Source organism: Danaus plexippus (genome assembly GCF_018135715.1).
Source record: "Danaus plexippus chromosome 3 unlocalized genomic scaffold, MEX_DaPlex mxdp_30, whole genome shotgun sequence".
NCBI classification, from domain to species: domain Eukaryota; kingdom Metazoa; phylum Arthropoda; class Insecta; order Lepidoptera; family Nymphalidae; genus Danaus; species Danaus plexippus.
Window position 1 is genome coordinate 2,877,812 of NW_026869845.1, and position 23,466 is coordinate 2,901,277.

General features: G+C 31.4%; 6 protein-coding genes across 6 annotated transcripts; 1 reads left to right on the plus strand and 5 right to left on the minus strand.

The window, feature by feature from the left end:
* Positions 1 to 192: 192 nt before the first annotated feature.
* Positions 193 to 3,613, minus strand: LOC116771916 (mucin-2-like). Its single transcript, XM_061526817.1, has 7 exons — positions 3,568 to 3,613; positions 1,844 to 3,472; positions 1,453 to 1,718; positions 1,261 to 1,381; positions 993 to 1,184; positions 715 to 790; positions 193 to 518 (listed from the first exon to the last, which is right to left on the minus strand). The coding sequence occupies exons 1-7, from the start codon at positions 3,611 to 3,613 to the stop codon at positions 380 to 382; spliced, it is 2,469 nt and encodes an 822-aa protein (XP_061382801.1). The 3' UTR covers positions 193 to 379.
* A 934-nt stretch (positions 3,614 to 4,547) lies between these two features.
* LOC133320071 (protein obstructor-E-like) lies at positions 4,548 to 6,397 on the minus strand. The gene is made up of 6 exons (XM_061526818.1): positions 6,355 to 6,397; positions 5,481 to 5,572; positions 5,290 to 5,410; positions 5,012 to 5,212; positions 4,827 to 4,896; positions 4,548 to 4,689 (listed from the first exon to the last, which is right to left on the minus strand). The coding sequence occupies exons 1-6, from the start codon at positions 6,395 to 6,397 to the stop codon at positions 4,548 to 4,550; spliced, it is 669 nt and encodes a 222-aa protein (XP_061382802.1).
* Positions 6,398 to 7,169: 772 nt separating this feature from the next.
* On the minus strand, positions 7,170 to 8,889 carry LOC116768063 (protein obstructor-E-like). The gene is made up of 6 exons (XM_032658688.2): positions 8,774 to 8,889; positions 8,505 to 8,620; positions 7,960 to 8,080; positions 7,626 to 7,826; positions 7,484 to 7,553; positions 7,170 to 7,418 (listed from the first exon to the last, which is right to left on the minus strand). The coding sequence occupies exons 1-6, from the start codon at positions 8,814 to 8,816 to the stop codon at positions 7,259 to 7,261; spliced, it is 711 nt and encodes a 236-aa protein (XP_032514579.2). The 5' UTR covers positions 8,817 to 8,889; the 3' UTR covers positions 7,170 to 7,258.
* A 2,627-nt stretch (positions 8,890 to 11,516) lies between these two features.
* LOC116767600 (protein obstructor-E-like) lies at positions 11,517 to 12,918 on the minus strand. Its single transcript, XM_032658001.2, has 6 exons — positions 12,816 to 12,918; positions 12,641 to 12,741; positions 12,441 to 12,561; positions 12,153 to 12,353; positions 11,998 to 12,067; positions 11,517 to 11,859 (listed from the first exon to the last, which is right to left on the minus strand). The coding sequence occupies exons 1-6, from the start codon at positions 12,853 to 12,855 to the stop codon at positions 11,688 to 11,690; spliced, it is 705 nt and encodes a 234-aa protein (XP_032513892.2). The 5' UTR covers positions 12,856 to 12,918; the 3' UTR covers positions 11,517 to 11,687.
* Positions 12,919 to 13,079: 161 nt separating this feature from the next.
* Positions 13,080 to 19,052, minus strand: LOC116768920 (protein obstructor-E-like). The gene is made up of 6 exons (XM_032659822.2): positions 18,822 to 19,052; positions 17,852 to 18,114; positions 17,430 to 17,553; positions 16,782 to 16,976; positions 15,747 to 15,822; positions 13,080 to 13,538 (listed from the first exon to the last, which is right to left on the minus strand). Exons 1-6 carry the CDS (start codon positions 18,859 to 18,861, stop codon positions 13,268 to 13,270), a joined length of 969 nt encoding a protein of 322 aa, XP_032515713.1. The 5' UTR covers positions 18,862 to 19,052; the 3' UTR covers positions 13,080 to 13,267.
* Positions 19,053 to 21,973: 2,921 nt separating this feature from the next.
* Positions 21,974 to 22,734, plus strand: LOC133320075 (uncharacterized). Its single transcript, XM_061526845.1, has one exon. It carries the CDS (start codon positions 22,123 to 22,125, stop codon positions 22,729 to 22,731), a length of 609 nt encoding a protein of 202 aa, XP_061382829.1. The 5' UTR covers positions 21,974 to 22,122; the 3' UTR covers positions 22,732 to 22,734.
* The last annotated feature ends 732 nt before the right edge of the window (positions 22,735 to 23,466 follow it).

The following is a 23,466-nucleotide window of genomic DNA, read 5'->3' on the forward strand; positions in this document are numbered from 1 at the left end:
ACTAGTTTTAGCAGTTGAAAACGCTTATGTAGATTGATTATTTTCTGCATTTTACATTACGACAGTGTACTAGTTTGCTTTTATACTTGCATAAATTAAAAAAAATAAAAATGTTTTATGATCACCTAATTTTTAAGGTTTTACAAATGATTACACATTTTTCTACAATCCAAAATTTATTCTTATGGAGTATTGAATACCTTGGTGTTTATTTCATGTTTATGTATAGTACGTAATAAAAGTGTCACATAAGAAATGGCTCGAAATAAAAAATATCTTTGACAATGGAATGTGACAAACTGTAATAGTCACAACATAACCTATAAATAAGTTTACTTTTACAATACTTTTAATAAAGCTAAAGAACGTCCCAAGTTCTTCAATATGTACAGTCAAGAATTCGACTCTCGTCCACGCAGCTTTCGTTGTTTTCATCAAAAGAAAGTCCGTAATCGCAGCTAAGTAATCGAGGATGTCCTTTTTGACACGCAATATATTTTTTGCAACTCTTTTTGTATCTGAAAAATATTTTATAGTATTTAACTAACAACATAATCTATAACTATTTGTATCCTTAGCCACTTCAAGTGCACGAACGTTGTAAAATAATATTTTTCTTTGAAAATAAAGGATATCCAAATATAATTAATTATGGCTATAAAAGTTTTTTAATTCGTTCAAAAAGCAAATAAAAAAAACGTGAATAATAATTACCTATATTTGTAAATGCTGCGGACAGGATTACTGTCTTCATCAAGCTCTGGCGCTGGGCAGATAAATCCTTCAAAAACTGAAAATAGAATTCTTTACGCACTATTGTTTGTAGGTACTCAAAAGATTTATTGTTTAATACCCACATTACTAGAAGTCAAGACCAGTTTTAAATATTGTTAGAGTAATTAGATTTGAATTCTTAGACCAAAAACGGTCAATTATATTTTTGGATTTTGAAATAAAAGTTTCAAAAAAGATGGTGTTTACTGAATACTCACCATCAGGCACACAGTCGGGAACATTTGAAGGCCAATCACAACTACTTGTGCCTATGTTAAAGGCGAGTCCTGGCGGACAAGACATCACTGTGGCCAGGCCTTCTTGACACATAATGTACTTGTCACAGCCACCACTCGGCAGAGAAAAGTAGCCATAGCGACGCGGACATTCGGAAGTTGGTTGAGCCTTATCTGTAAAGTAAAAAAATATCACACCATTATTAAAAGTCTACACGTTTAATGAAAATGTTTAAAAAGATATACGTACGACTGGCAGCTTGGTTCTCGCACTTAACCTCTGAAGGGTAGGAACATGGAAATTCCGAGTGTTTAGCTGCCGGATTGAAATGAAGTCCATCAGGGCAAGAGTTTTGAATAGGGACTCCAGACTGTAAGAAAAAATAATGAATAAAAGTCCAACAGTATGTGAGAAGCTGAAATTATTTTGAAAATTTTATACCTTGCATTCGATGAAGTCGTCACATTGATTTGTTATTGCATAGAATCCATCGTCCTTACATTTAAAGTTACCTATGTCATACACTTTTTCTACGTAGGAATTCCTTGGTTGGGGCGTGGTATAACGAACTGATGGCTTAGGTGCAGTCGTCGTTTTACTGTACCGGTTGTTATTCGAGAGCTGTATTATAGTCGCCTTTGGTGGTTCAGTTGGTGGCGTACCGGTTTTATGATACCACGCCCTATTATATGATTGCGTTGAATTGTCTTATTAGTGACCTCTGGTTTCTCATTTTCTTTAAAGTAATTCTCTTCATTATTGTTTAGATAAACAGAACGAGTGGAATAGGTATCTAATTTATACGTTGGTTCTGTTGTTATTTCATACTGACTAGTATATTCAATTGGAGTTTCTGTGGTCAAAACGTATTTCTTGTTATCATCAATAATCCATGGTTTAGATGTTGTCGGTATAGTATATTTTTTAGGTATTGTTGTGGGATTATTTATAATAGTTGGTGCATTTGTTATAGATCGTTGTAGTTCGTCGTAATTTGCTTCATTATTATTTGAATATATAGGGTAAATGGGTGTGTCGGATTTATAAGAGTCCGCTGGGGTTTTAGTTTTATCGTAATTTTCCATTACCCATTTTTCCGGATTCTTTGGAGTGAAGCCTCTGTCATCATCCATTTTTTGCACGCCAATAAGTGGGCCTGATGTACTTATAGGTATTGCATATTCTTTTGGTTCTTTTGTTGATGTGGAGATAATTTTAGGTACAAATGTTGTTTGCTCATAATAATTATCTTTGTAGCTGTTAATACCGTTAGTTGATAATTTATAAACATTAGTCTTCGCCGGGGAGCCTTCAGTTGTTGATACTATCTTAAATGGAGATTCTTCTACTTTAATTAACGGTTCGTTTGTAGAAGGTTCTTTGCCTTGGTATTCTTTTATATCTGTTGTAGATGGTGGTTTTTCTGAAGTTGCTGCTGTTATTATAATTTCCTTTGAGGGAAATTTTGAACTAGTAGGGAAATCTCGTCGATTCTCAGGTATCCGTACATTTAAGGCGTGGGATGTGTAAGGTGGCACTCGATCTCTTATGTTGAAATTTGAAAATTCATTGTTGTGCTCCTCATCAAGTGGAGCATTTGACGTTACTGTAATTGCTGGTACAATAATTATTTTGGGAGTCGATGGAACTGTTGTTGTAGGTTTAGATACGTAGGATTTAGTATACCAGTCTGGATTTAAACTTGAAGGGTGTTCATATTTTGTAGTTTCTTCTAGTAATGATGGTTTTGAAGTTGTAGCTATTTTTTCCGTCTCGGATACTGTTGCTATTAAGGGTGACAAAACATTTGGGTTATTATTTACAGAATTTTCCATGGCCTTTAAAGGTTGTTGAGTAGATAAGGGTAATTCTGATGTTGTTTTCGAGACTACACTGTATGCTTTTTCGGTTTGATATTCAGCAGTTTTATCATCTTCGTTTGCATTATGAGACATGAATAGAGAATTTTGAGATCTGGGATCAAAATTTTGGTGACTGTTACTTGTTATACGATTAGGAACAAACGGTGATCTCGTTGATAGTATATTCGATTCCGTTGTTGATAGGACTGGATAATATTCTGGAAAAATTTTCATCGGGGTAACTATTTCCAAGGCCCCTGTCGATGTATCGATTGGAGAATTCGTCACTACAGAGCCAGGTTTGGGCCCAAATACAGGCTGTGGCCCAAAACGTCCACGTGGTGGCATTCTTGTCAAGGATGGCCTAACAGTTTTGGGTATGACAATTGGAGAAATTGTACTTGAAACAGCTTTCGTTGTTGGAATAGGTTCTAAAGGTTTTTCAGTGGTTATACTCTTTTCAGTAGGTGAACTTCTTTCTGTGGGCTTTGGAGTATCTGGTGCAGCAGATACACTAGGTCTCGCCCATGGTCTTACTATGGGCCTTCGAAAATCAAATCGACTGGGAAAACTAAATCTTCCACCGCCCTGAGCATTTACTGAAACAAAATATAGATATATTTTGTAATATTTTAATTGTAACTAAAAAGTTTCTTTGAAATATTCAAAAGCAATCTCTTTTCAATTCGCTTACCGAGCAGTAGAGGCAGGAACAAAAATAAAATTTTTAACACAACCATAACTACAGAATCACAACTATTAACCAATCTGTCTCTTGGTGCACTGATATTAAAACATCTATATATTATTTTTATATATAATGTCTTATCATATTTTACAGCTAAAATAACTATCTCATTATAACTATCGAAGATTAGGAACTTGAAAATTGATTAAGTAATTGCAATGCGGTTGAGAGTAATTTTTGATGATAATGAGAAATGTCATAATTCACGAAGAATGATAAAAAGACGTTTGTTTTAATAAATGATTAATTCTATTTTGAATTATAGACCATAATTTTTGCCACCATCTTGTTCGTTACAAGAACGTGACGATTTAAATGTTTCTTGAATTAAATATATATTTTTTCAGTAACTTAATACTTTTATTTAATATATCATGGCTATATGTTCCATTACATCCTTAATGGTAACAATTCGAGATGTAAAATTTATTTGTAGTAAACAATGTATTTAAATAAGCAATATAATTTAATAAAGTGTTGAAGTCCTAGGAGAAGTTTTTAAACAGCCAAATGAGAGATGTACAGCTTTATTGCTCTCATACTTGTAAAGTCGACAAACGTAATTTAATGATTTTTAAGTAAATAAACGCAGGATTCAACAAGAAAAGAACAAAATACTAAGTATTTTGTGTTGTAGTATAATAACAGTTCAGTGTAAGTCGATACATTTTTTTTATTTTTGAAGTATTGAAGTGTCACAACATTATTTCTATTGTTTGCATTATATTTAACACCATCATTTACCTTTTCTATTACGTCTACGTAATAATTTTTATTCTTAATATTTGTTCGTTTTACAAATATGAATAAAATAAAAATTATATTAATCAAAGTATTATAATTATTTTACAAAATAGATACATCTGATAACTCTTTAACCTATAAAATCAGATTAGGGTTATTTTTTTTTATCACAAACTTTTAAATTAATTATTATTTGCGCAAGGAACTGTGTCTGCCGTTTCACAACGTCCGGAGCGCTCGTCGAAGGCATAACCGATATCGCAAGACAGGAGACGAGCTTGGCCGTTCTCACAGGAGAAGAAATTGTAGCAGTCATCTTGATGTCTGAATAAGAGTAAACAGGAGTTATCTATTTACGTTACGTACGTTACGTCTTACGTTCATTAATTAAAGAAGATCTAAGAACATAATTAAAATCAAACATCGAATTAAATTTTTAAAATATTTAGAGTGATAATTACTTATGGTTGGTGATAATGGGGTTGCCACTAATATCTACAGTACCGGGTGGACAGGAGAAACCAAAGAAATCTGAAAGACAATATTAAAATAACAGAAAAGTATAACTTAAAAAATTAAGCAGAAAATAAATTATGTCAGATAACCGTAATATATAACCGTAATAAAGAAATAGTTTCAATATTACCATTAGCGCTGCAGGATGGTACTTGGTCAGGCCAATCGCATTTGGCTGTGACTGGATTGAATGCGAGTCCTGTTGGACAAGACATGAAGATCGCTTTCCCAGCTTTACATACTCTATAACGTCCACAGTCCTGTTTAGATGCAGCGGGCGAGGAAAAGTAACCATTCTGTCTGGGACATTCCGCTGTTGGCTTAGGCGGATCTGAATTTTATGCAAAAAAATGTCAACGGAATTGGAATACTAAATTTATTTAACTTCTTTCTTTGGCATCGACCTACTTGAATAAGCTCGGCCATTGCACGGTACGTCTTCTGGATAACTACATGGAAAATTCGGATATTTCACCTTAGGGTTGAAATTTAATCCATCTGGACATGATGCATGAATTGGATGATGAGCCTGTTTAATGGTGTCAGTTTAACATAAAAATAAAGAAATGATTCATAAAATTCAAATAAATGATATATACTTGGCATCTGATGTAGGTGTCGCAGCTTTGTGGGTCTCCAATGTAAGAATCGATAACATTACTGCAAATATTGGAATCACTTTCGGCAAATGCTGAAAATAATATAAGATTTTATGTTTAAATGAAACTAATATTTTTCGGATAAACTACGCGTGATCACGGTTGCTGAAAAGTAACCGAAACGTCGGGAGTATGTAGTTTTTTACAAAAATAAATCACGCGTAGTTTGTCCGAAAAATATTAGTTTCATTTAAATTAATAAAACTCGCGAAAATCTTAGATCTCATTAAGATTTTATGTTGTCAGCGATATAGATAAGCTTGTTTATTGAAAGGTCTATGTAGTATAATGATCTGAATTATATTTGAAGGATCTAAATTTGTGTTGTTTATATTGCACAAAAAATTTTACGTAAGTCTGCGAACACAGATATGTGGAATCGTTATCAAAATAATAATTTCCTAGCAAACCAAAATCCATGAGGTTGTCACTTATATAATATTGGATAAAACAACTGTGATCATATTCACATCCTTACTTCTGATTTCAGTTGAAACAAAACCAACAGGTCAATAAAACTTTAATTAGTTATAAGATACTAAAAATACTATTAACACATGTTTAATATATAAAATATATTTTTTTTTATGCAATTAATGGTAGAGATCTCTTTTAAGAGATAAGTTATCCTTTGTACATCACTCTCCTTTTGTAACTAATTTTTTAACTCTTGGTACCTAAATAAATTAATAAATTAATTAATGTACGGATTTGGTCATGCTTTAATCATAAAATTGTTTTAAAGTATTAAAGATCTATTTAAATTAGGCCTTTTCATTTAAAGTAATCAAAACTTAGTAAAAGTCACACTCACCTATGACAATCAGGATAGCGGCTAAACAAAGATTAAGATACATTTTGACAATATTACGCAAATATTTATTAGAAATGTGTACAGTATTTAAGAAACCGTTAGACAATACATTCTTAACCACCTCGATCGATTTTATACAAAGTAACCTATTAACTTAAATGGATATTTAACTAATGAAGATGATGCTTGATGTTTTATAGCGTAAAAATATAATTAAGGGTTGCGATTAAAATTTTTATCGCGACACTTAATGTTCTAAAATAAAAAATATATTACAAAGATAAAATAGGAATTTCATCTGGTCATTAATATGGAAGGTTGTTAAGATCATATAGATATTAAATTAAAATTACACTTTTCTAATGACGTAATTATCTGTCGGTGATAAAACTCTTTTGTAGTTTTAAATCGAAATGTTTGTATAAAATAAATATAATGCATCCTTTTTATTTAAAAATAAATTTTAATGTTGTCAGAATTAATCGCCCTAGTCGTAGAATTTTATTTAATAATGAAAATTTCATTGTGTAATATTAAAATGCAAGTTTCATAGTGAATTGACAAGATCAAAATATTTTTTTTTTTGAAAAATTTACTGAATTTTTCTTTTTATCTTTCTTTAGCCTTTTTTTGTTAAGATTGATAAGGCTCTTTTTTTGTAAATTAAGTGCAATAACTTTGAACTGGCAAGTACTGTACTTAAAAAGTTATCAAAGTTTTAAAAAATATTTTTGAAAGAGTGTCTTATTATTGATTAATTCATATTTATAAAACAAGAAAATAAAACAAAGTGATAACTTTTAAATATCTGCTGTAATTCATTTATTAATTCAAAATGTTACGTCCGTCCTTATAGATTATAATTAATCTTAACAAATATAGACAATAACAGGCAGGAGTTTTATTAAAGAGGAATTGCTTCTTCTACTTTAAGATGACAAGGAACGAGGTCCTCATCCACACAGTGACCGCTGACTTCATCAAAGGCGAACCCGGGATCACAAGAGAGTAAACGAGCCTTCCCAGACTCGCACATGTAGAATGCGTAGCAGTTGTTGCCGTATCTGTAATGTTATTTCAATTAGAAGAAATATAAAAATATAATAATTATATATGATTTTACACTCACTTGTGGTTAGTGATGATTGGATAGCCTTCTTCGTCGTATGTTGCTGGCGGGCATTCGTAACCGAGGAAAGCTAGGATAAAATGATAGAGAAATGAGCAACGATCTTTGTACAAATGCTATTTTGAATCCAAATTAAACTTACAGGATATTTTGCAAGATGGAACGTTCTCAGGCCAGTCGCAGCGGCCAGTGTCAGGGCTGAATGATAGTCCAGTGGGACAGTACATTTCGAAGGCCCGACCGCCTACACACATACGGTAATGGCCACAGTCGTTTGCTTGAGCCAGAGGAGATGGGAAGAAGCCGAACTGGTGAGGACAGTCCGCAGTTGGCTCAGGAGCCTCTGAATAATTTATTGTTATATAAGGCACTGAATTTTTGGTATAAGACAAATAATATAAAAATTTCTGACGGCAAATGATAAAGCCAGCTTCTTAAAATTTCAAATAGTTGAAACGGTAAATAAACAATCTTACTTTGAATACCCCTTCCTCTGCAAGGAACATCAGAGGGGTAGCCGCAGGGATATTGAGGCCATTTTGCGTCAACGTTGTAGTGAAGGCCATCTGGGCATTCTCTGTCAATAGCGTGGTAATCCTGAGGAAAAGAATTTATAACCTATAACTTCCTGTAAATAATTTGACGTTCATACGATAATATTTTTTTAAGGATTTTAAATACGAAACCACATCATTTTATGAGTATGCTGTTTCAAGTTCTTAACAGAAAAATATCTTTAAAATCATAAAACTTGTTAATGAAAGTTTAATTAATATATCTGTAATTATAAATAATTCTGATTTGTTTATAACACAAGACCCTTATTTTTTTTTCACTACAATCACATTACACTCTTTATTCACATGAAGAGAGAATTCTTTTTAAACTATTTCTTAAGCATCAGATCATAAATCGCTAAATCCCATACCTAGTTTTTTTAAACTGCATAACTAATCATATGATACATAATGGTCAAATACAGTATCTCTGTTTTTGTCGTCGGCTGTTAAAATATACTTACTCTGCACTCGATGTATGAGTCACAGTTCCCGTCAATGCTAACGTACTGGTTGCGCCGCTTGCAAACAGGGTCGACCTTAATGTTAGCCGAATCCAACACAGGAAAGACAGCATTACCTGAAATTTACACAATAAAACCTTTTTAAGTTTACGGATGAAAATAGTGATAAATGTTGTCAGTACTAACAAGTAATAACACAATATGTATTTAATCTTCATTAAACTTTCATGACAGTTTTAATGTTTGGGTAATAGATATTTAAAACTTACAAGAGACCACGAAGAGTGCGGCAAAATACACGAAGATGTACATAGTTCTTGCTTTTGTTTCTCCTTTATTAATTCACGAATATTTGTATACTGTTTTGTAGTGGGATATAGAAATTGGTCGAATGATGGCAGTACTTTATTTAATGTGAGTTATATACTTGGCTAGCTAATTAATTTTAAATGAGGTGTACAGTTTCAAGAACAGCTAATTAGTATTGCGGCAAAATATATATATAAATATAATATCTTCTTGATCGATACTTAAAATGATTAACTATTTTATTTCATTAAATGTAACATTTTATAATTTTAGATACGAAAGGGTTTGTTCTTTGATTACTGAATACATTATATATATTTATTTTACTAAAAACGATTAAGTAAAGAGTTTGTAAATAAAAAAAATAAGATGAAATGATTTTATGAAGCTTATAAATAAATACAGACGATGAATCTGAAAACATAACATTTTTATACATTTAATAAACAGATGTTGTCACTGTGTTTGTGTTTTATGGATATGAATAGATTTCGATTGAAATTTGATAGTGGAACTCCTGTTACAATAATACATCAAAACCTTGGATTTCTGTTACAGAGAATGATTTTTTTTAAATTCAAAATGGAATGTCTATCTTATAATATATACAAAAAGTTAGGTTAGGAATGGTTAGGACTGCTGTTGGCGATATAAAATCCTTCCCGATCTCAGTAGGAGTTCACCAAGGCTCGACTCTTAGCCCGTTCTTGCTCAATGTAGTTCTGGACATTGTCTCGGCTAATATCCAGGACCAGCCTCCATGGCTGATGATGTATGGCGATGACAGCGCTCATTGAAGAGAGCCGGTTGACGCTGGAGCAGAGAGTGAACCTCTGGAAGGGTACGCTTGAGAAGGGTGGTCTTAAACTAAATGTGACGAAGACCGAGTACATGGCTTGCGGGAGCCCGGACTCTTGCACTAACCATATAGGTCCTGAACCTTCCGTTAAGTCGGAAAAGTTCAGGTACCTTGGATCTATTCTGCATGAGTCCGGAAGCATCGATCACGATGTCCAAGCCCGGATCAGCGCCGCTTGGGTGAAATGGCGTGAGGTCACAGGTTTGGTTTGAGACCGCAGAATACCGCCCAAGCTCAAGGGAATAATATACAAAAGCATAAACCGCCCGGTTCTCTTATATGGAAGCGAATGTTGGCCAGCACTGTCCAGGCACACTTAGGAGCTTCACGTCACGGAGATGAAGATGCTGAGGTGGATGTGTGGCATTACGCGGGCTGACTGCATACATAACACATTTATGCGAGGTAGTATTGGAGTCCGTGACGTAGCGGATAAGCTTCAAGAGAGTCGCCTGAGATGGTAGGGCCACGTTGCAGGCCGGCCTGAGAACTACGTTGTAACAATTTGTATTGATATGTCTGTCCCTGGAGCAAGACTCCCAGGACGCCCAAGGAAGCGATGGCTGGACACCGTGAAGCAGGATATGAGAGCCAATGGACTTACTACCGAGGATGCCAAACACCGTGCAAAGTGGAGGAGTTTAAGCAGGAAGGCAGACTCTGGCTAAAACTAGGATAATTGCCAGAAGAAGAAGAAGAAGATAATATATACAAAAGTTTACATATTAAAAATTATAGTTCGCGATTTAAAATGATGTGATCAATGTCGTTTATACTTTTAACGATATACGTAATTATTAATTATAAGAATGATTAAAATAAGAGGAACATTTTTCTACACCAACATTACGCTGCTTTATATATTCATATAGAAATAGTTGGTACATAGGAAAAAGAAACAAATTAAGGAAAACGAAGGGAAAAGAATATCAAGAAATCATTTGCTTATAAAACAATTTTAATTATGTATTTTATTTAACTCCACTTATCAGCTTATTACATACAAATCGGTACGGAAAATTTCTCATGGCTTTAAACGCATATATATTTAAGCTACCAAATTTTGGGAATTATTTAATGAAACATTTTTCTATACTTCATTAATTCCAATGTTTCATTAGTAAATAAACCTATATTCATACCCAGTTTAGAAAATTAACATAATCATTAAATATTTTTATATTTATATTTATGTAGCCTTAATCCAATATTGAAAGTTCAGATAAAACATCAGGCCATAAACACTAAAACATCCAATTTACTACGCGTTTTTTGTTATTTTAAACTACATAAGTTTCGGTTACTTTGAATATGATCAATGGCATTTTTTACATCTCAGCCGTAACGTTGGGAGTATGATGTTTAAAATAAAAACAAAACGCGTCGTAAATCCGAAAATATTATCTTTATTTGAATGAATACTCGCGAAAGTCTTAGATATCATTACTAACAACTAAGATTTTGTTTAAGGATACATTTCTTCATCAACATGATCTTTGATTATAAGTATCCTTTCATATATACGTTATTATATATATACGTGCAGTAAGAGCGAAAATAGTCGGAAAAGATATTGTTGTATGTATAATAAACAATATTAAAATTCAATTTTTAATATTAAAGTTTTCTGTAAAATGCAAGTGATATTTTTTTATAACAATGACATTATTTTGGTATTTCAATTTAGAATTTTAAAATTAAAAATTCTTCTTAAAATAAAAACCAATGAGCTTTATTTTCCATAGTTAACCTGTAAATAGGTCTATATTGATTAATAAAAATTTTATTGAGAAATAAAAAAGCTACATTTCTAAAACAGCTCTATATTTATTATGAATAACAAAATTAAAAATAAATAAATACAAAATTTGGTGCCTTTTCTTATTAATGACAGAACATCAAACTTATATGTTTATGATACAGCGAATAACTTAAAGAAGTTTTGAAATTAAATGTATTTATTAAATATATATATGTATATGATGACATCATGCAAATTTAAGGTAAGGAATATATTATGCTACTCTAGCGTTTAGAGAATATGGAGTCATTTTGTTATCGCAGGCCACCAGGTCTTCATCAAGACAGCGGCTGCTGATGGGGTCGAAGGCGAAACCGGGATCACAGGATAACAGGCGAGCGTTTCCAGAGATACACATGAAGAATGCGTAACAGCTCTGTTCATATCTACAAAAATATACACGTTAATATTTTCCTTAAGGATTCTCTTGTAAATGAACGTATTGCAAAATTACTATAAATATGTCACTATATTCATTTAATGTGTAAACCTACTTAAAGAATCGTAACAAGTTAAGGTCTTACTTGTGGTTTGTGACAACGGGATACCCATCTTGATCATACATTGCTGGGGGGCACGTGAAGCCAAGGAATTCTGGAAAGTTGTATAGTTAATATTTATGTGCCAATTTTTATAAACGTAAAATGTATTGGTGACAAAGTCTATAAATTTTGCTTACCAGAGGCTTTACAAGAGGGCACATTTTCTGGCCAGTCGCAGCGGGATACTGCCAAATTGAACGCAAGGCCTGTTGGGCAGTACATCTCATTGGGCTTACCGTCGGCACACATCAAGTAGTGGCCACAATCAGTGGGGGAGTTCTTTGGAGACGGGAAGAAGCCAAATTGATGCGGGCAGTCGTGTGTGGACCGTGCCATCTCTGTTGATGAAATAGTCGTTTAGTTTCCTAATATTATGTACGCTATATTTGTGATTTTTGAATAAACTTTAGAATAATGTAACGTACGTATGATTGACCGTCCATTGCAAGGCACATCTGCAGGATAACCGCAAGGGTAATTTGGCCATTTAACATCAGCGTTGTAGTGAAGACCGTCTGGACATTCTTTGTTTATGGCGTGGTAGTCCTTAAAAGATCAAATCAGTTACAGAGTCTCTAGGAAAAGGCGTTAAATGTACTACTTATTGCATAGATTAGCTACTTACTCGGCACTCGATATAGGAATCGCAATTACCGTCTACATTCAGGTATGCATTCCGAGTTTTGCAAATGGCATCCGCACCCGAAGATTGAACCTGAGCACTGCCTGAGAATTGACATGGATAATAACTAAGTATCTGTCCTGTAAATATACTATGTTATATTTTAAATTATACTTACAAGATACAACCAACAAAGCAAAACACACGAAGAAATACATTTTGATCTCTCGTTTATCTTATAAAACTAGAGTGAAGTGGTTCTTTCTAGCGTAAAGAAAGGTTACAAGTGATGCCGATATAGTAACAAAACATCAATAAATACTAAACTAACTAATTAATTTTAAATCATCTACAATAGAAAAAGCTAATCTTATATCTTTTGTGGCTGGAAATCACTTAGGGCGTTATCAATTATATTAGGGTTTGGAATAATAGACCGATGTTGAAGTAATAGTTTATTTAATAAATGGCACTATTAACAATAATATGACTACATGATTATTATTTGGATTCGTTAAAAAACACATATTTTTCAATATGTCATAAAAAACAAACACTATTTATATTTTATACATTTGTAAACGAAAAAAATATTCATTATGCATAACTGTGTTAAATGTTAAAACTACTTTATGCATCATAAGATACCGTCGTAGATTCTTTGACGTCTTCGCTTTGGACGTATCTCAGTTTAGCGAAGGCGGCTTCCGCTGTGCTTCGCAGCTTTTCGTCCTCAATGATTTGGGCAGCGCGAGCTCTCAGTTCTGCAGGACATTCTGGTATGTCTACAGCAGATATACAGGATTCCGATGACTCGTCAAAGGCTGAATAACCACCACAGCTCAATCGACGAGGTTTGCCGTTAATACAGAGGAAGTAATTTTGACAGTTGCTGGGAGATCTAAGGAAAATAATTATATTTTAATCACAGTTTCTTTTTATCCACTACAGTTAAATAATAAAAAATGTGCCGTTCAAAGACTCTATGAGGGCACAATATTTACATACTTAATTAGTAAAAGTGTCAGGAATACGATATTCCAGATATTACAGTTTCGTAACTAGCTCCTGTTGATGAGTTTTTCATTCTAGACTTCTATATTCTTTAATTAAAATGTTAACAGTCCAGGTTTACAAGAAGAAGAGAAGCAAAACATTATTTTGTATATAAAATGAGTCAGAAATACGATGAATCATTTAAAATAATCATTACACACACTACCATACTTTAGACACACATACATACATAATAATATCTGTTCATATTCTTCGATGTGTATATTGTGACTAAATATCAAAAATAATTATCGACTAACGACTGAAATCTAGTTATTAATATTGTACGAGTATTCTATTGAACGTCAAGACACCATTTAACAAACAAATATATCAAAATGCGAAATGCAGGTTTTAATAGCGGTTTTTCTCTCAAACAAGTTAGCCAGTAATTATGAGAGGCAACCCAATGGTGGAAAAAAAATTGTTACATTTATCTAAACAAATTATTGAAATAAAATTAAGAAATTAAGTGAAAAAACATAAAAGTATTTATATAAATTTATAAAATTCTTCGTTCACGTTAGATGCCTGTGTTTAAAATGTTTTAAAAGCTGATATTCTTTGTATGTTTTAAAAGATTGGTGAGTATTTTGGAAAGCGCATCAAAGGAAGTAAGAGTTCTTTTGTAAAACCTCTTGAACTGTAAAAGACTGTCACGAGATTAAGCTTTGTTAACCGTAATAGAAAATGTTGAAAATTGTGAAACATTAGAATTTTCTTGCAAACTCAATGACATTCTTTAAGATATAAAGGCAACTTAGTTTAAGTATAAAGCGGAAACAAAGTATTGCCAAATACCTTCTATGTTTGAATGTTGGTTGGGAGTAGATCATTACATATCTGGCCTCAGATGATTTACAACTAACTTTTACTACTTTTACTAAAATTAAAACTGAAAATACAGATTGTTTTACGCTGTTTCTTGACTTATAATAATTTAGTGCTTAAAACTTACTTAAAATATATTTAATTTAATAAATAAAACTAACTACTACATTTTTCATTTCATTAAGAATGGAATTGTCTTTGAGTCAAGTTTAGCGAAGATTTAATTTTATGTAAAAATAAAGCAATTGAACTTTAAGTTTTTGTCAACAAGGTTCAAAATAATTCTATGCTCGGATATCATTAAGTCTTGTTTCGGCTTTTCTTACTTTGTGCGAGATGTGGTATTTTAAATTATTAATTTATCTCAGACGTTTAATTTAGTTTAGTTCCTCGGAAACCATTTTTTTATTTGAAATAACTCATAAACATATATAAACTAATTGCCTTTTAATTCTCTAGTAAAGTTAAAACCGCTTTTTATCGAAAGAAAATATTTTTTTCCTTTTTATTACAAGGCTGTTATGATGTGAAAAAATTCAGAAAAACTAAGTTTTTCAAACCATCAGACATTAAAAGCTCATCGAGTTATCGAATGTTAAACACCAGAATATATTTTAAATCCACTCTCCTCACTAGTTGAATATTATATGTATAACAATGGTGAAACAGGTAAAATAATTATGTATTTAAATTCTAAATAATATTAAAATAAAAAGTTAATAGCATCCAGTTAATAATAAGGTGTTATATGCGAAATAGAATCTCAAGGTTCCTGATTATCTTTGACATTTAGTTTTGACCTGTCGACCGACCATTAGGTAACCTGTTCGGTTCGTCTGTTTAACGTTGGTGATATATTACATAATAGCATCCTCTATGAAACAGGTAGAGCTTACGAAATATTTCGTTGTAATAAAAGGTTACTTAAAACGCCTATTTTTATAGTGACTTCCGTATGTATATGTGTGTGTATTCTGTTAATTATCAATATTTTAATAATAGTTGACATAACTATCTGTAATTAATTGTAATTGATAGTCACATTATAAAAAATCATATCAAATAAAACGTGCTACCGTTAATTGATGACGTGATTACAAAAAAGTTTTATCGTAAAAATGTGTTTTAATTATAAAGTTATTTAGATACTTCTTTATTAATTAAATTGTTATTTAGGTGTAATGTATATTATGTTATAATTAAATTTAAGCCTCTCATTTACCTGTAAAATCTGAAACCTGCTGGAGCACCTAGTTCCCTAGATTCTGGCACAGGGGGACAACGGAAGCCGAGGAAAGCTAGAAAAAAAGAACGTACATTGAAAACAAATTTCAAAGTAATAAAGCTATTGGATTTGTGAATATTTTAATTCATCTACCTGCATATTATAACATCCATACACGTCTTAAGTTGAGGCATAAAATAAAAGTTTAAGATGTGATAATTTGGTATAATTTAACAGCATAAATTTTACATAAACAAAATCAATGATATATGCAATTAATTTTGAATATAAATATAATAAATTACAACCTATACATAATCAACTAAACTTCTGAAGTCTATTAGACCTTTGTTGATGAAATCATTAATAGATAATAGATTTAATTATCGATGTATGAAATATTAAGAGATAAAATGTAGATTTTAATTTTGTTCTACCAAGTATGTTTTATTATAAACTATTATTTTTTTATATCATGAATATATATTTTTAAAGCATATTATGTTATAACGTAATTGATATATTATTATAAAGCCCAGTGAGGTGGGGGATACTGGCGTCATAGCTGATTGGATTACTATTTAAACGATAATAATATATTAATTATGTAATAATTATTGTATATTAAATTTCAGTATTACATAACTGCTTACGGCTCATTGGGAATTAAACATACCTATGATAATACTAAGCAAAGTAAGTATAGTACAGTAAGAGAAACAAGAGACGGAAGCAAAAATTTGTTAGGTTGCAACTACAGCTAAAATCGTTTTTAACATTATGTTGGTTTATTTTAATGAATCAATATTCCTCCACTACAAATAAGTAAACAATTCTAAAAACGATGTTATTTTGTTATTTTTGCTATGAATTCCTGGATAAGAATATTTTTTTATAACAGTCATTAATTTGAGTCGACCTCAAATAAAATTATAAAACAAAGTACCTACTAATATATAATAAAGGAGGTTTTCGTTAATATTTGAATCTACGAGTTTTTTAATTTTTTAGAATGTAGTTCGTGTAACTGACCTTCTGCATCACAATCTTTGGATTCATCAGGCCATTCGCAGCGATAGGATTCAGAGCTGAAGGCAAGACCGTCAGGACAGGTGAAGTCATAAGCAACGCCGTTCACGCAGTTCCTGAATCCGCTGCAGTTTTTGGCATCACCAATCTTGAAGTAACCGAATTGATGGGGACAATCCTCTGTAGGCTGTGGTGGTTCTGTAAGCATATGGTGTATAGGTATATAATCTGCTAGAACAAAACGATTTCTGTGTCATATATAAAATATAACACAGAAATAGTTCCTGTAATTTTTTTTAAATTGTGACGTAAGAAGATGTTGAAATCGAAATTAGTATTAAAATTTTCGTTGAATAATTCATGACATCACGACCTTTTACTTTTCACACTTGTTTACTCATCACACTATTTGACCTCATAATAAGGATATATCAGTTGAATATTTAATTACAATTAATGAAATATTATAAATGTAAATTACAGAGTTGTAATCGGTCTAGATTGGCATAAAATAAGCCAGCCTCATCGGGTTATTCATGACATAGTATTTTTTATAAATATTAATTATTTGACCTTTGAATATTTATGTGAGTAAAGGGGCATTCATCATGATTAATAAGGATATACATATATTGTTATGTATAAACTTACGCAATCCGGCCGATCTCTCCAAGCAAGGTACGTCTATAGGGTACTGGCAGGGGTACACATTGAAATTGACGTTCGGATTGTAACGTAATCCATCAGGGCATGTCTTCTCTTCGGCTGTTCCGTTCTGAAAAGAATACACATACTATAATAATGCTATTTCAAAACATTATTTCCTAAATATAACACCTGTGTTACATGAAGAAATAAATATTTTTTCTTTGTTCGTAACAGAACTTTGGAATAGATTCCAATATGAGATATTTCCCAAAAACTTTGACGTGTTTAATATCGTTTATTTTGAACTTTTTGTAAGTTGTTTGAATGAATCTTATTTTCAGATACAATGTTTTTATAAGAGCCTAACGGAAGCTGGCACGACTGAGTGATTTAGTCAACGAAGTTTTTGGAAGCATCAAACTTACCAGGCATTCAATATATCTGTCGCAGCTTCCAGGTATTGAGTACCTTTCGTTCTTTTCCCTGCATGTTTTACTGACAGCTACTGGTGAGGATTCCTCGTTGTATTGGTCAGGCAGAGCTCGGTATTTTGCTCTCCGTTCAAATACCAAAGCTTCTGTGGTAGCTTCATTTTCTTTGGTGAATTGACTATCATCAATGATTTCTACCGGATTTAATTCCTCTCGCACATTTTTCTCTTCTCCAGAAATTTGAGCGCGTCCGAAAACTAGAAATTATATGATTATAAACTGTTTTAAGGTAATAATTACAATTTATATAAGGTCATTTAAATATTGTTTTACAAATATGTAACTTAATGAGTATTGTAAATTATAGTTTATGGATATTAGGCCGATGGATAGGTCACTTTGAATGTTAATGAGATGAGTTACTAGCAAGACGATACATGATTTAGTCCGGTTGTCCTTTAATTTGGAGGTCGTTTTGAATAATACATCACACTGTTTTTCAATAATATGAAAACTATATTTATATGCAAACAAATAATACCCTTTATTGGCCCTCATTTATTTCTATGAACAAAATAATCATATGATAAAGAATAAAAACTATTTAAATTATAATATATTGCCGGGTTGGAAAATTTTTGCGATAAAAATTTGGAATAAAAAAAATTTCATTATAATAAATAGATTCATTTTTAACAGTAACTATGTAAATAAAACCGAGGGAACTCTCAACTTTATTGTTCAAAGGAGACGAAGCGAATCATGTAAATGTATAAATTAATTGCTCAATATTTATTTATTATTAGAGATACAAATACTTTGTAAATATTTTATAATAATAAAAATGTACACTGATATAATATTAAATATTTTTATCATATGAAGGAGATGAATATGAAATTGGCTAAGATATATATATTATGAACATTGATCAGCTTTGCTGATGGTGTTCATTTATACTTACCAACACCGCATAAAGTCACCAAGATAATAAGACCCCTCATTTTGAACACAACCCGTTCGCACGAGTTTCGCACTTCCAATGATCGGTGGCTGCAAGATGAGCTGGTGACCTTGGGGACAGACCGTTGCGAAACCCAGCCCCGCCTTATACAAGGATGTTGATCATATTCGACCCGGTCAGGAATATACAACGATAACCCGCGGTTCTGTTCGAAAGCTGGATTACAACATTGCTACATATATTTTAACAGGCATTTTAACATTTACTTCTCTCATGCTGAAGTTTGTTTCGAAAAACGTTGAAGATAACAGTTAATTATTAAACGTTCTTAAAAATAAAAATTTTGCAAAATTTTTGAGTCATAACCTTACCAACTGGTGAGGTAAATTTTTCCATAAATTGCAGCAACAACGTCATTCCAACTCTTGTTACCCAACACTAGTCAACACAGCACAACAAAGAAACAAATAGCTATAGCTAACAACAAAGTATATTAAAGAAACTCAAAACTAACGAAAAATGAAAATAAAGAGGCCGTCTTTTAAATTATTAATATTAATATATATAATTAATAATAAATGATTAAAATTCATATGAATTTCGTAAAGTTAATAAATTTCATATTAATTTTATTATTATTTACATACACACATAAAACCTCTTTGTTAAAATTTCGATATATACATCTCGTAACAGCTATGATGTCGCGAGGTCTCGTAATAATTGCAGAAGCATTGTGTGTTTACCTTTAAAATATGGGATTACTTTAAAATTGTCTGGCCTTTCTAGAATATGCTCTTTTTAGTTTTACTTTCTTATAATATTTTATATTGAATATCTAATAGTTTAATAAAAAGCCTATTCATATAGAAAGTGAATAAAATACATATATATTTTTCTAAAAAATAAATATTGCATAACAGTTTTCAATCTTATGTAGCTTTAAACTTTCTCTGTAAAATTTTAATTCCCTTTATAATATTTAGGTGTGTCTTACGAGGTTTTGAGGACTTTAGTTCGTAAGCGATATGTTTTTAAATTTCTCCAAGCCTTTTTAGGTTTTCAATTCGATATTGGCTGTATAATGAGGGTGAAAACAATTTGTCATTTTAAAAAAATAGTATCGTTGGCCTCAGTTTCAGACTAAGGTTAACTCATTATAATTTCTGTAATACGCGATATTGATTTTTTATTAACTTTAATTTTTTTTTACATATTTAATATACAGAATTAGTCCGTTACCGTTTTTCGACACATGATATAGATTGTATATTTATTGAAAGTCTTCTAATGTTCTTAGTCACGGTCGTTTATAACAAACGTATGATGTCGAAAAACTAGTTTTGACCGTAACTTTGCTTGTGTGGAATTTATTTAGATTAGGTACTTAATGAACTCCTTGGACGACACGGACTCGTAAATTTCAGTTTTGTAGATTTTATAAAATATTTGATATTACCATTGAAATATACAGTGAATAAAAAATATATAACTTTATTTTTTTATAAAAACACTTCGTAATGTTTATATCAATTACAATATAGACGAGACACTTGCATACATGTTTTTCACACGAAAAATCGTTATTTCAAATAATAATATTCTTATATAATTTGTCAGACTACATTTCGAAACAAATAAACACAAAAATATACAACCTATTTTGTTAATTACAAATATAGGAGATTGTTTTTTAATAGTTATTTTAATGCATCAAGAGACTGTTATATGGCCTGTACTAATTATTTGAAACATGGAACGTACACGGAATGTACGAGTACATGTTTAATCACATTTAATTCAACGCGTATTAAAGATACTTTCACGTGTTAAGAATGTGATGAAGAATAATTAAAATAAGTACTACATATAATATATGGTTCATGGTTAAATTATATCTTAATACTGATATTTAAGACTTTCGCGAGTAAAAATTTATATTATATTAAACTATGGTTTTCGGATTTTCTACAATTATCATTTTGTAATGGTTCTCCGTTTTTTGACTATTTCCTCTGTAGCCCTCATCGTAGGGAAACGAGAAAGTGACTGATGGAATCCCAAAAATTATAGTTTAATTTAAATATTAGGAAGTGGACATTAAAATGAAAAAAATATAATTCATTATATAAATATGTCTTTTTTAATTAAGAAGAGCAAAAGGAATCAAAGTGTTATTTTTTAATGCAAATGATTTAAACAAAAAATAGCTTATGCAATGAACTTTTCAGAATTAGGTTATAATAAATAAATCATGTCAAATTAATAAATATATTATAATTAAACAAAAAAAGATGTTTAAATATGATTACATAAAAACACCAGTCAAAAGTAAATATAAATATGTTATACTAACAAATCTTGCAATGTCTGGTGAAGCGATAAAATTTAATAATTTAATTAAATTTTGACCTTATAATACGGATATGCATAGTATTTATAATTTAAATTCTTTTTATCTCATATTTTTGCCAAAATAAAATTAGATGAGTGAATCTTGATCGCTATCTAGCGTTCCGTAAGAAATTCAAAACTATGTAGCCGCCGCGGTTCTTACTCTGTATTACTTATCCACACGAGTCGTGAACAGTGGTGTAATATTTCAAAATTATAACTTGTTCTAGATAATTGAAGTAAATACAAAGCTACTTACAGATCATTTACATAAATAATTATAATTTAATGATAGAAAGCATCGTGATGAGAACATTAAAACTAAATGTGTCAATTTATTTATCAATCATTTTCCTTATATAAAACCTTAACAATGAAAAATTCAATACCCTTTGTCATATTTCATACTTTTTTTACGGAAATTTCCATACGCTCATGTGAAAAGTCCTTTTTACAGCCTATAGTCGTGTACAGAATTGTGTATTTTATTTAGCAATAACAGATATGTAATGTAAACGACTTCATTAATACCACATAGAATCAATTAGGTTATAAATTAGGTTTAAATGGGAAAAACCGTATATCCAGGATGAATGCTTCGCACGTAGACTGCAGATCAACTTCCTTATCTCAACTAAGCCGCTACCTTATTGGTATTCAAGACCTGGTGTGTCTGGAATGTATGCGTAATTTTGGTTTTGGTATCCGTTGATTTGTTCGTTATAAGTTTTGCTTTAATTTCGTGAAACTGACTCGCTTTGAATCACCTAACTGTGTTCGCGATTAAAATGGAATAACTGATTTAAGTTACAAGGAATTTCGGTTCGGCTCATGTTTTATGCAATGCTCGAGTTATGGAATTTACCTTCATGGTTAAAAATACAAAAGTATATTGGAATCAAAGCTTATGTCAAACCAGTTTGTTATCCGCTTGTTAAATATGTCAAATTCGTCGATATATTATTTGATATTCCTATTTGTCTATTTTCATCCGAATTACAGAATATTGTTTCTGAATCGTAATGGAATATTTCAATCTATTAGAAATACAACATCTGGTAACGGAAAACGGTTTTATTATAATAATCTGCAAACCGAAGGATTGAAAATTCGCCAATATTATACGAGATCTGGTTTTGTGCTGACGAGTACAGGCGACGACAATAAAAGCAGTGAAGATACAGCGTCGGAAAGTAAATCTGAATCACAGGTGTCATCGAATTCGTCAAAAGATAATGAAGGTCAGGTCAGCCAAAATAAAGCTTCAGTTGAAGAACCAAAAAGCGACGAAGGTAGCCAAAGAAATGAAACACAAACAGAAATCCAGACTGAAGTTCCCAGACGTAGAAGTAGAATAGAGACATATGATGAATTCGCTCGCTTTAGAGATTCCAGTCGAGCCCCTGACAGCCATCTTCCTCTGGGACCAGGACCAGGTTATAGAAACAAGAGCAATAAGTTATTCTTTAAGGAAACTTTAGTAGTATCAGTTTTATTACATAAAGTTCTTTATTAAACATCGTTTAGTTTTATTAAACTTACACCTTATGCAGACTCTAGCAGAAGAGGAATAATTAAATTGTATTATTGCGCACCTTAAGTTCAGACGAGATTTTGGTTAAAATAAATTCTCTTATATATCGTTTTATGTAGCTACTTTCTACAAGTTCCGCCAAGAGGCGATATACGGACAGACTTTATGGATCGTTTTATAACTTTCCAAACAAAAAAAAACTAATTGAGATATTCTGGATATGTAAGTGAGAACATTTTAAATTATGGGAAAACGACCATAACGATAATAATTAATATATAATGAGTCCTCACAATCGAAACGATAGTCGTTAGGTTAAGCCTTAGCAGATTCTTGCGGAATGAAAATTCCATTAGAAAATGGCTAGCTTTGTACAAGTGCAACTCTTTTTTCCTGACTTTCACAAACGAAGCTCGTCGTTGAAATCTTATCCTAGGATACATTGTTACTTTTATCAATAAAAACGTAATACAACGTCAACAAAGTGCGTGGATAGTTTCTTTGCTAGTGATTTTAAAGATAGATGAATAAGAGAAATATAGCACATTATTATAAAATTGTTATTAGATCAACAATTAATTGTTTATTTACATAAAAGCTTTTGCAAAATACGTTAATCGTGAACTGAGAATCACTTCCTCATGTTAATTTTATTTGTGTATCTGAGTTTATTTATTCAAGTTTATATCAATACAATTTAAAAAAATCTGTTTTTCA